At 39.6% G+C, this 13,308-nt stretch overlaps 1 protein-coding gene across 1 annotated transcript in view; it reads left to right on the top strand.

Moving 5' to 3' along the window:
- The window catches only part of LOC122538895, a 3,372-nt gene extending 1,196 nt beyond the window's left edge, over positions 1-2,176 (top strand). The window contains exon 2 of the mRNA XM_043673386.1: positions 1,772-2,176. Coding sequence (XP_043529321.1) covers positions 1,772-1,894 — 123 coding nt within the window. The 3' untranslated portion in view covers positions 1,895-2,176. The remainder of the gene's footprint in view (positions 1-1,771) is intronic.
- Positions 2,177-13,308: the final 11,132 nt, after the last annotated feature.

Raw genomic sequence — 13,308 nt, 5'->3', positions numbered from 1 at the left:
AAATTTAAAAACAAGTTGGAAGATTAATCGTTGTTAATTCTTTCGTTTCAGTTTTATATTAATTTCTCACAATTAGTAGGTGCTTTCGATTATTTTCAATGCTCCTAGTTTCTTACTTGATCTCACAGTTTTCTATCCTAATTTAAATTTGACGAAAATTTAAAAACAAGTTGGAAGATTAATCGTTGTTCTTTCGTTTCATTCATCCTTTCTTTCTAATTTAAATTTGATGAAAATTTAAAGACGAGTTGAAAGATTAATTTGTTGTCAATTCTTTCGTTTCAGTTTTATATTAATTTCCTTTTTTCTTAAATATGCAATTGTGGAGCTTCCTAATATTTGAAGTTTCTGTAAATGTTAGCCAACTCGTTATATTCTCGATTAAACATAATAAAAAGAAGTCGTAATTGTAGTATTTGCGGCACTTTGAAAAATCTCGTCTCTACTCATTTCGCTGTGTCAACAACGCGTGGAAGAAAACAAAAGTATAGTAGGTACGCGAAACTTCATCTACTACTCGTGCGCGTAGAAGTGTGTACACACGTTGATACGTGTATATAGGGGTTGACATATCGCGTAAGTTAAGATAATTGGTCGTACGACGATCGGGACAAATATTATTTCGCGCAAGGGCGTACAGCGTACAGGGATTATATTTGTATGATAATACGTCATGCATGGGTGGTTCCCTACAACGGCAGAAAGGGGACACGATACTTGGGGAAGGATCGCACTCCCGATTCGTTTCGCCATTATTCGTTGTAATCGTTGCTTCATAAATATTCGCGAATTGACTTTTCTCTCGCCGATCGAAGTGGCGCAATTTATTAAGAAGAGGAACGAGAAGGAAGATTTCCAAATAGAGGGCGAAAAATTAGGTCAAAACTTTGAGAACTTAGATTTTTCAACTTTCCCTTTCATTCCTGGAAATTTTATAATCAATCCGAACGTAATTTTGGTTTTTTGCCATAAGCGTACCAATGATATAACTTCGTAAAAAGAGATCGTATAACGATCCACTTGGTCTCGTTTTAAAACAACGAAGCTTGTATTTTGACAATAGTGAATTTGTTTTTCTCGAAAATGTTTCTTCATCATGTAGCGGAGGGAACAAATTTTCCTCGAAAATTGTAAAAATTTAAACATATGTATGTAAACAGATCAACAAATTTTTCTTCAGACAAAATTTAGCATGGTCTCGAAGATTGATATTCTTTTTCTTTACAATAACCTCTTAAATCTTGCTGTACGATTTTTTCCCAAAATGTTGGGAATTTTCGAATTTTTATAATATTCAATATTCAATAAAATTAAAGAATTCTTTCAATAAAAAAAGAAAAAAAAATTGTAGAACAAGATTCAGGGAATCACTGCGAAGGGAAAACTTTAATCTTCCACTCTAAATGATGGATCTAGTCGCGAGGAAAGATTTTTAACATTTTCGCGCACGTTCGAATCTTTACAATTTTCGAGAAAAATGTGTCCTCAGTTTCCCATCCGCTGTGTGACGTAAAATCATCTTCAAACGAAACGAACTCGCAAGCATCAAAATAGAAGCTTCGCTCTTTGAAACGAGGCCGAGTGGATCACTATGCATATATACGATCTCTCTTTACAAAATTATATACCAGCTGAAATTATTCATAATTGGTCATTGCTATTGGTACGATTGTAGCATTTGCCAAAAATTCGTCAAAGATTCCCCGCAAACGTAATCGCACTCTTTCGAAACGTCTCTTGCTCGATTAACTAACTCGCATTGTTGTTTTAGCATGTCGATCGGGGAGGAAGGATCCAAAGGCAGCGCGCGAGCGTTTCAAACAATAGAACGCAAGACAGCTTCATATCCACCATAGTAGGACGTGGTCACAGGCCTGGAAGAAACGCGAAGTGACACGTTCGACCGATTCGAAAATTCGGTAGCTTTCCGTTACCCCGAAGATGATACCGCCGTTGCGTCCCTAGGGAGCCTTTGTAGCCAGCGGCCACCGCCACCCCCGCGCGAAAGCCTCTCCTTAAGGGTCGGATAAGAGGAAGAAACAAATCCGCCACCTTTGGATATGAGAAGACGAGCGATGGCCGCCGCGATAACCGACCGGTAAGCTGTCTAGGAATGTCGGCCTTCTCCGTCGTGTCGTCTCCCTTTCTATTTTATTCCTGTCTCTCTTCTCCTCCCTTCTCTTCCTTTCTACTCTTTTCTCTTCTCTTCTCTTCTCTTCTCTTCTCTTCTCTTCTCTTCTGTTCTGTTCTCCTCTCGGTTCCAACAGTGCCTGACACGACATCCGAGAAGCCTTCATCAAGAGCCCGATATCGAATGTGTCCGCTGTTACCCCATCAGCCGTCCACCGAGGATCGAATACGCCTTTGACTCTCTCGATCGCGGTCAAACCTCGGATCCCTCCGACTTTTCGGAATTTCTAAAGGCGACGTGTCACTGTTTTTTTCTTTTTTTGGTTTGTTTCCTTTCCACGTGTAGACTACGGTGGATAGATAGCGTAACAGTGGAACTGATGAATCGATAAAAAAAAAAAAAGAGAGAAGGGCAACGGAATTGGATAGAAATGTGAGAATGACTTTGATTTTTAAAGTTACGAGAACGAAGATTTTTTTATTCATGTAGGTATAGATATAGAGAGTGGTGTTCAGCGTTTGAGTTTTAACTCTTTCATTACGAGCGTCGGATATATACGGCATTGCATTTTGGAGTAATCGCATGTTGAAAATATATAACACACTTTAGCCATCGAGACGAGCTTTTTCTATCTTTTGTACTATTCGACAGTGGAGTATTTATACGATAAGAAAGTATTAATAAACACTCATTAATAAATTAGTAATAGAAACTCGTTCTTAATATATTAAAATTAATTCGGAAAAGACCGGCTATAATTGTTGATCTCTTAAAAATTTAAGTTTAAACTTTGTTTCGAAGAATTTAAGTTTGTTTTCTAAAAAGAATCTATTTCACCTTTTTTGTGAAAATGTTACCAGGAAATTTAAAAAAGATTCTAGTTCTAAAACGGATTGACAGACTCGGAAAATGATTCGATCAATATGTACACTTTTGTCGTGGGGTCTCGATTCAGTGGCGAAGCTAAATGGTTAAAAAGATTAACGATATTTAACAGCAGTACGAAGTAAGAATGATTCTTCGTCACGCCAAAGGACTATTCAAAGAAAGCCTCTGCACTGAGAGACAATCCCAAGCTCACCCTTCTCATTATCATTTATAAATCTTCCTACACCAAGAAATGTTAATTAAATATAAAATTTTGAATCAATAGTAGGAATCTTTTCAATAACTCACATTATTTCAGGTTTGTTCTTATCTACACATTACTGTCCAAATATTGATTTAACTTTTCTAAGAATTTCTCATATTATAAAAGATATTAATTCAGGATGATTAATTCGTTTAACTTCTTGCGCTGCCACGCACGTCGAGAATATTTTGCCCAGAATTGCAATATTTTTCCAGTTTTAAGTATATCAAAATATAACACAGGCGAAAGAGAAATAATAAATTTATTACTTATTAGTAATTTCTATCTAGTGTATACGACTTGGTCACTCGTTATGGTCCGCAATCAGTTGCCAGCGCAAGAAGTTAAACGAATCAATCATCCTGAATTAATATCTTTTATCTAATCAGTTGACAAGCATAAGACGTCCAATTGCACTGATCCCAACTACCGTGTCGCCTTCTTTCTCGAGTGAGAGGAGTCAAAACTTTGGTGAAGCGGCAAGAAAAATCCGCGGCGCCGATGGACACGGGCGGATCGCGGCGGCGTCCACGCGGAAACGTGACCATCCCCTGCTACGAAGAAAGGGGATCTTAACCCCCTTGCCCCCCCCCCGCGTCCTCTCTCTCTCTCTCTCTCTCTCTCTCTCACGGAGATGTTAATCCGTGGAAATTTTGTCGGCAAACACGGCGATTGTTCGTCGGAAGGGAGCGCTCGCGTTTACGTCACACCGCCCATTCTGAAAAGTAATCTACACCGTATTGTCGGGCCCCGTGTGGAAAAAGAGAATCCCGGCCGCCTCTCCGTGCTTAGGGCCGTCTGACGCTGGTCCTCTCGCTGTTTAACGCGGCCGGCTTACCTTCGATTCACGCAGAGAACGGAGGAACGGAGCGTGAGAGAGCACAGAGCAGCATAAGCGAGATGCACGGATAGATGAAGGAAGGAGGAGAACGCGAGAAAGAAAGATAAATTGACAGAGAGAGAGAGAGAGAGAGAGAGAGAGAAAGATTGAAAATGAAAGATAAAGAGAAAATAAGAGAGAGAGAGAGAGAGAAAGGAGGAGGCGCGCGCAGCTTGTGATCTGTCACGGGCATTGAGGATCGCGGTCGGATGATCGCGCGTAAGCACGTTATTCGCAGCGGCTTTTCAGCCGCGGTATATCGTTGCCTCTTACAGGGGTTGGACGCCGCAGCGCGCCGCTCCATACGCACAGGAAGGGGCAAGTAAGTAAGTCCCACCACCGTCTCTACGCGGATTATCTCTGGGCGGTGCGGACCGACACCGGCTTTTTTTTTTTCGCTACCTGGTCAGAGCCAGGCCGAAACCAGGATCCTGAATCTCGGTGTTGTAGTAGTAGTGCCTGGTTCGAGTCCCACACTGCAGCCGACAATGGCTGACATTTGTCGGCAGCGGGGTGGTTTTCCTTGATCTGACTCTAAGTTTCATTCGGTACGTACCTCTTTCGAAGAGTAGTAGCAGCAGCATGGGGATTTTTGCATCTTGAGACAATAGCAACTTGGAAGTTGGAACTTCTTTTGAAACACGATGAACAACCACCCCGCAATCGGTGTCCATCACCGAACAGCAGCAAACACGAACGAAACGGTAACGCGACGTCAGAACTGCTTTTGAAAATTATAAAGAAAGAGGAAACAAAGAAAGAAAAAAAAAAAAAAAAGAAAAAAAGAAAAATGAAAAGAATCGCGGCAACAGATATCCGCGAGCAACATTTTCTTCGAACCTTGACGCTGTTGCGGATCGCAGCTGTGTTGTGCATCGGATCCAGGCTACCTAATTTTCGAGAGGGCGTACAGCGCGCAAAGGGGGCGGGGGGAATGGAGGAGAGTGAGGAGAGGGAGGGGGGGGGGTCAGAAACCACCTGGAATCCCTGGGATCAGGGGAGTGAGAGCATTCGGATGCGCCGAGCCGTACAACGAGCCGCCACAGAATAAGGGATGCTCTTCCAATCCTGTCCTTGTCCCTCTGCCCTTCAAACGCGTGCGCGCGCGCGCGCGCGCTCCCGAACCATGTTTTCAGCCTACGGTATATGTACATCCAATCTATAGCACTTTTTACAGGATACGGACGTGCTCTCTTGTACGTACGTCGTACGTACATATAACTAAACACCCGTGCCACCCCTCCACCGCGCAACTACCCTTGTGGCTCTTGTAGTAGGGTACCAGCGAGACTTAAACACCAGTACACTTACCGCATGTTGCCATAATGAGTGGAAAGGGACGCGGTGAAGAAGGGATTTGGGGAAGAAGGGATGCAGAGGGCAGAAGCCCCAGAAGCAGCTCTCGTCGTTCCTCCTTTTTATCGAACGCCGCAAAAGGCGGCCCGATGATGCCTCGAAAGAAAGATTAAAGCGCCCGCGATCCGAAACGCCACGCAGTTTGTTTATCGGTCGCTTTTTTCTTTTTCTTTCTTCTATTTCTTCTTTTCTTTTCTTTTCGTTTCTTTTCTTTCTTTTCTTTTTCAAAGGCGGTTCTCTTGTACTCGTGGCGTGCGTTTCCCTTCCTCGTTCCGTAGTTCCTCGTCGCGTTGCAAACGGACCGCCGAACTTTGGTTCATCTGTATGTATGTATAATGCCTTTGATCCAAGTCTCTTGGCTTTGGCCGATTCTTCTTTTTTTGTCGCAGTTCTCGTCGGTTTGTTCTTTTCTATATTACAAAGTATCTGTGTTATATGACACGTTGTGTACAAAGTGTTTCGTAATTTGTGGGACCCACTTCGGTAGCTGATTGTACGCCTAAAAATAATGAAACAAAGTCATGTAAGTATATGTCCTATCTGTCTTCGTTTATGAGATATAATGAATTTTCTGTTTTCAATTATTTTTACAAAAGATTCTCGAAATAACCACGTTGCATTTGAAGACAAGCCTGCACGCGTCTTGTCATTCATCTGGTTACTCTTTCTATCATTCCTGGTGTTTCTCGGAAGCCTTGCTCTATTCTATTTCGTAATATTTCAGCATGTTCAATCGACGTTGCGTATACAATCGATTTTAAATGTCCCCACAATGTGAAAATCTAATGGATTCAAATCCGGAGAACAAGCAGGCCATGCAATAGGACCTCCACGACCAATCCATTTATTTGCAAAGTGTCGATTGAAAAATTGCCTAACCAGTCGGCTAAAATGCGGCGGAGCTCCATCATGCATAAACCGCATACGAATAATCTAATATCGACTGGAACTTTCTCTAATATTTCGTGTAAACGCGTGCTCAAAGAATCAACGTACTTTGTGCCTGTTAGTTTCCCATCGAGAAAAAAAGGTTCAATTAAAAATTTATCAATTATTCCTGCCCATACGTTTAAACTAAACTGGTGTTGATGTCTTGAATGCACAATAACGTGTGGGTTTTCTTCATCCCAATTATGATTATTATGAAAATTGAATATACCATGGTAAAACTAGCTTACCAGCGTTTGCTCTGTTTATAAAATTCATTATATCTCATGAACGAAGACAGACAGGACATATATTTATGTGACTTTTTTTCATTTTTAGGCGTATAATCAGTGGGTCCCACAAGTTACGAAACACTCTGTATATTATGTCTGTTAGACGATTCAGTCTTTTGCGTCGAGAATTCGGTTTTATTGTCATAAAAGAGAAGCGGGCATGTTTGCAAAGATAGCGTGACCCGAGAAAAAAAAAAAAAAGAAAAGAAAGAAGATACATCAAACAAGGAAGAAATAATCGATAGAGAGGAGGAAATGTGTAACGAGAGATGATCACAACCGACTCCTCAAGTTTGATTACGCGTGTATGACGTTCAGCAAGCCCCCGGGGTCCGGTTAGTTATTCGGCAAACACCGGCGTCGTCGTAATTATTATCGATATTGCGCTCTCTGCGCGCGTTCGTACACTGCCGCCTGTCTGCAAAATGTATTCCTCTGATGCGCATACCAACGTGTACAAGGGTTCAATCGCGGTTTGGCGAGGGGTTGGAAAATCGGCCAGAGGGATGTGCAGGGGGATGTTTCGTAGTAGGGCGGACCAGTGAAGGGAAAACATGGTGGCCACTGGTTGCGGCATTCATCAGAGGCGGTACTCTACCTTTTGAGATCTCTCCTCTCTCTCTCTCTCTCTCTCTCTCTCTCTCTCTCTCTCTCTCTCGTTCTTCTTTTTTCTCCCCCCCCCCTCCCCCTTTCTCTCTTCCTCTTTCACCTCGATCGTTCATGTATCTACATATCGATGCACAACGTGCTCGGCAAAGGGGGCTCGTGAGAGGGAGAAGAAGAAAGAAAGGAAAAAAAAAAAAAAAAAAAACTTTCCATTGAGAATACTCGCAGTAAAGGGAACCGCCTTCGTCAGCTCCTTTCACCTAATATTCCCGGCGATGCCCGGGGAAAAAATCGTCCGGCCGGTATTTACACCTACTTTCGGCTACTTGGAAACGCATTATCGCGCTCCTCTGCCGAGTGCACGGTCTACGGCCGTTTCTGAAAAGTTCCACGATTTCACGGATACACGCGCGTGACAGTGTACCCGTGAAAGTGTATTGTGCCGCTGGCAAGGGAGCTACCAATGATACGGCTTTTGTATCGTCGTTGTTTCGTTTAAGTAAACGTTTTTCTGGTGGGGGATGATGGTTACTTCGATGGCTATTTAGCCAAGTTCGGCGAGCCTTTGAAAACGTGCCTTGCGAGATCCTCCGTCGAGTACAATCGTTCGTTCAGTTTCCCTTTCTACTTTCTACTGCCTCTTAGTTTCTCTTCGTCGATAAAATTCAAACACGTCGATAAAATCCCCATCCACCAGAGTCGTGTTTTCATATTAAAACCATTAACTTTCTTCGATGTGCAAAAAAGAGGGAAAGAAAAGGAGTGGAACGATCCACGGAACAATTTCCCGCGACTTCTCAACAACGAATCCCATCTTCCGCCGCGTATTATCACTGATGAAAAAAAAAAAAAAAAAAAAAAAGAAAAAAAAAGGGGGTAGAAGGTATAACGAGTCCGGGCGTTTTCACAAACTCGTAATACAATCGTGAAAAGAACATTGAGAACGAACGAACGTTCGCGACGAGAGGGAGCAGGTAAAACGTGAAACGGGAAACGGGGACGGGGATAGAAATCGCGGGGAAACGACTTTTAATTACGGGACAGAGAGAGGAGGCTGCGTACGCCGCGGCGAAAGAAGGAGAAAAAACGAGGAGGGAGCGGCACGGATCAGAGGCACCACGGATGTTTTCAATTACATTTGCAGTACTCCCCGGCATCGGTGTCTGATTACACCGAGATGTCGGGAGGCTCGTTTGCCGCGAAATGCACTTGCCGTTTCGATGCCGCGCCTTTAGTTCCCGTTCTCGCTAAATCGGCCAACCCTTGGCGCGTACCTATCGTCTCTACCACGCGTAGCAAGGAATTCGCTTAACCTAACGCAGTAGTGGGAATTACTCGAGTTCTCAATCAGTGGAGTAGCCTCTTTTTCGTTTTCAATTAATACCTAGTAGATTTAAATAAATTTTTCTGTGTATTAATAAGCTATAGCCGACAATATTTCGCACGAGTGGCCGACATTTTTTTCTGAAATTAGTGTAGAATGAGGTAACATTTATTATACATGTTATTGCTAAAGATTTGTACGCTAAAAAAAAATTAAAATGAACGATAACAAGAATAATGTAATATATTCAATTTTACATTTATTTATTATTTATATATATTGAACAAACTATCAACCAACAGAATGCCTCGTTTCTTTCAATCGACACTATAAAGGGTTAGGATAACGTTCGTTTAAAACAAATTAATATAACATGTATTGTCAGGGGAGCAGATATTGAAAATATCTATACACGTTCTAATGAAGGTTCTTTTTTTTTTTAAATGGCAGAATTTTTACATTTTTCATTTTAGTTTGTATTATGAAATAATAATTATTTGTACTATGCTTTAGCAGAAACTTTAGCCCTCATAAACCTGTTTGGCTCCATAAAAGGGGATGTTTATTGCAACGGTTTGGGAGAAATGTGTTTGGTATTTGTTTATGACCAGCCCAAGTATTTTTTCTGATACACAGATACACAGTATATTGTATTACTTTACTTTTCTGGGGAAATTTTGTAAGCTACCCTTGTGTTTAGGGAAATGTTTTGAATTTTGCCACGTGAAAGAAAATTATTGAATATATTACATTATTCTTGTTATCGTTTATTTTAATTTTTTTTAGCGTACAAATCTTTAGCAATAACATGTATAATAAATGTTGCCTCATTCTACACTAATTTCAGAAAAAAATGTCGGCCACTCGTGCGAAATATTGTCGGCTATAGCTTATTAATACTAGGTTCAAATAAATTTTGCATCTTTACATTTATTTATTTATTTATATATATATTTAACAAATTATTCCAACTCTTCGTCAGTAAAATGCTTCATTTTTTTCAATTAATACCGTTTCAAATAAATTTCGCATATTCCTCACGTATCTATCGATTTAAAAACAAATCTTAAAGAAATTCTATGATTGGAGAGGTCGAGGAAAATTCTGAAAAAAATATATTCAGTCGTTTGAAAAATTTGAATGTCCGATCATCCCGCTGCTTACACACATTTTTAATAATTTGAATTAAAAATTAGAAAGGCGAGCCGTTTCATCTCCCACTAAAAACAATCTCTTGGAAATGTCGTTGTCAGTTGCCATCGATTCTCTTCTGGAAACACGCCATTCGTAATCCGATACATTTTTTTTTTTTTTTGGTCCACTTTTAGTCCACTTCGTAATTTATAGCCCACCGCGAAATATTTCACCTCGAGCGAGGTTACTGGTTTTGGATCAAGGCTCTCAAAATAAACTACACAACAATATGAGTCTGAGAGACGTGTAATTTTTGTTTTTTAATCGATTTCGAATCTTACATTGTATCGGTGACAAATTTTTGTCTAATTAATTCACGCAGTATACAGAATACAATTCTTACTCTTCTCTATTCCTGAAGATATTTATTCTTGCGATTTCTTTCGCTGTTACATTCATTCTAACAATTATTTCAACTCAATCGATATAGATATCCCGGCGTTCTTTGTGCAATTGTCTTTTGTTTTTCATTTTTTACGTACATGTTATGATGTTTCAGTGATGCATATATAAATATACTATATTTATAATATAGACACATTATATACTATAAAAAAAATCATCTAAATACATATAAACATCATCAAAGTATCATATTATATGCATAATACAATGGGTGGTCGGTTGCGAAAGATTTTTATGTCCAGACAACGAACACCCCAACAACACACTGCGACGTTGTGTAAAATTTGTAGAACTATATTTTATCATAATATACACTATAAACATTATATATAAACATCATCTATACACATATAAACACATATAAACATCATCAAAGTATCATATTATATGCATAATACAATGGGTGGTCGGTTGCGAAAGATATTTATGTCCAGACAACGAACACTCCAACAACATACTGCAACGTTGTGTAAAATTTGTAGAACTGTATTTTATCATAATATTATTAATCATAGTCATAATATTATTTGAAGATTGCACGCGAAAGATACGAACTCATTCTTGTTTGATCCTCTAATTCTTCAATATTTAAAATAATGACAAATACAGTGAGCGATCGGTTGACGAACAATTCGGATAGCGAGCATCGTCTTTGAACGGTTTATGTTCGTTAACCGATCACTCACTGTACTAAAAAAAAAAAAAAGAAAGAAAAAAATACTAAACATGCACCGAATATGTGGCACCAAAAACTTCCATCAGTCTCTTCAAAAGTACTATATAAATATATACAATACATAAAAAACGAACGATCGAGCGGGTCACAGAATTTTCGCTGAATTTTCCTTGCGAGCATGGCCTAATAATTAGAAAAACCAGCTGGTGGCTGCCATTTGATGAAGTTGGTGGGAAGCGAAAGAAAGGTTGGGACATTTCTTTCTCTCTCTCTCTCTCCACCCCGCGGATCCGTTGCACGGTCGCGCGATCGTGAATGAAAACGTGACTCTCGGCGGGTATCAGCATTTCCGACTAGGTGAATTTCATATTCCACGAGTATTATTTGAACGATTAACGCGAATGGAAAAGCTCGTTGCCAAGCCCGGCCCTCGTATTGTTGGCAGCATTTTCAACCGAAGCATTTACAATTCTCTCTTTATTGCCTTTCGGCTTATCCGGATTGCGTCGGGCCGCGAGCGAGCCGCGTTTCATTCTAATAATAACCATTAAGTTAACGAACTGCAACGCGGCTGTTTGAACACCACTGGACACAGGGATTAACGTACCATTAATAAGATTATCCGCGTAAACAATAGATTGTCCATTTCCGACCTCCGGCCATCCGATTCTGCCGGATGTATAATGCGAGGCCCACGAGGCTCGCGGTTTATTGAAAAACTCGATACACACGGTGCCGTCCGTGATGAATCGCGTCTCGATGTACCGAATGTACGCGTACAACGTTAACACTGGAACGATCGACGAGCATAAATTGTTCCATCAGAGGTTAGGTTAAAGTAAAAGAAACAGAAAATCTTTATAATAGGATACGCAAGCTTTTATTCGTGTATTTTACGAAGAATCGTTCGAATCTCCAAAAATATATACTGTTTTGTGTCTATAAAATATTCAAATGTAAGTTTCGAAATATCGTCCACTAAAGAAAGAGAGAAGTGATACACACAGTCAAATGATTCTTTTTATTTTCATTTTTCTTTTGGTTTTGTTTGACAATCGGATGAAATGTGAGAAAGATGAGAGAGAAAATATTGCGTATAGTAGTACAGGTTTGTCTGTAATAATAAATTCATATCTTCGATGAGAAAAGAAATATCAGGGATGTGTAGTTGGCGAATTGATTTTTATTTTGTACAAATTAGAAAGAGATTTGTTCTTTAATTTTTTAATTTGTAATTTTTATTTAATTTTTTTTCAATTTTTTGGATCGGCGATCGGATGAAATATTGAAAGATGAAAAAAGGAGAAAATATCAAGTCTTGTGAGTTTATTTTAATTAAAATAATCTTATGTGATGATTGAAAAGTCTTACGTAATAATTAAATAATAATAAATTCTTGTCTTTGATAAGAAAAAAATATCGAGGTCGTATAGTTGACGAATTGAGTTTTATTTTGTACAAATTAGAGAGGAGACTTGTACGTATTATAAAACGATTAAAATCGAATCTATACCTTAAACTTTTGCAAATTCCACCGATTTCTCAGACGATCGATGCCTTGAGAAAATTATTTTATCATCAAGTCGTTCATCAACAGTTATTCTAAACTACATAAACTAATACACTGAACTAGATAAACGTAAAAAAATTATATTTAAAACTGTTTGCTGGTAACAAATACAGACGAATGAAAAAAAAAAAAGAAACAAAACCGCGATAATTATTGGGAAGCGTCACGTATTGAGAGTCGATATTTCGTGGGGCCATTGATATTTGACACACTTTTGAGACAGACTCCGAGGGCAGAGACCGCGCTCGAATTTCCGATCCCGCGGCAAAGCCATCCGATATCAGCCGATGTTTGACATTCGCGTTTCGCGGGGATCAGTCAGTCGACGTGTCCCAACGGAACGGAACGGTACGTGTCATCGTCGTTTGCAACACGAACGTTTGCACTCGTTGGTCCCGACTTTAACTTGATAAATCCAATTGTACGCGTTGGATAAGCCGAAAGGTACACGAGGAGGGGCATGACGAGAGAAAGAGCCCCGTGTCGAAATTCTGACAACGATATGATTGGCCCGCGTTTTACGGAAGCTGTCTAATCCTACCGATACAAATCCCATTGAACGATTTCTATCGTCGATTACACGTTGAATTATTTATTTCAACGATTCTCAAAGTTTACAATTTCATTTGCTTGTTGTACATATTTAGTTAAACTTAATTTGCACATAAAAAGAAGAAAACATTATTAGTTACGTATAAAATTCGACATTTCTGCATTGCAATACACAGACGTTGTAAAGTATGTTTCTTCGTATCATTAATTGTAATAATAAAAGATCATTTTTAATTCCATCGAGCTTTGATATTGAGATGAA

Source organism: Frieseomelitta varia, unplaced genomic scaffold (genome assembly GCF_011392965.1).
Source record: "Frieseomelitta varia isolate USP_RPSP 00005682 unplaced genomic scaffold, Fvar_1.2 scaffold_182, whole genome shotgun sequence".
NCBI classification, from domain to species: Eukaryota; Metazoa; Arthropoda; class Insecta; order Hymenoptera; family Apidae; genus Frieseomelitta; species Frieseomelitta varia.
This window is presented reverse-complemented; position numbering and strand designations above follow the sequence as displayed.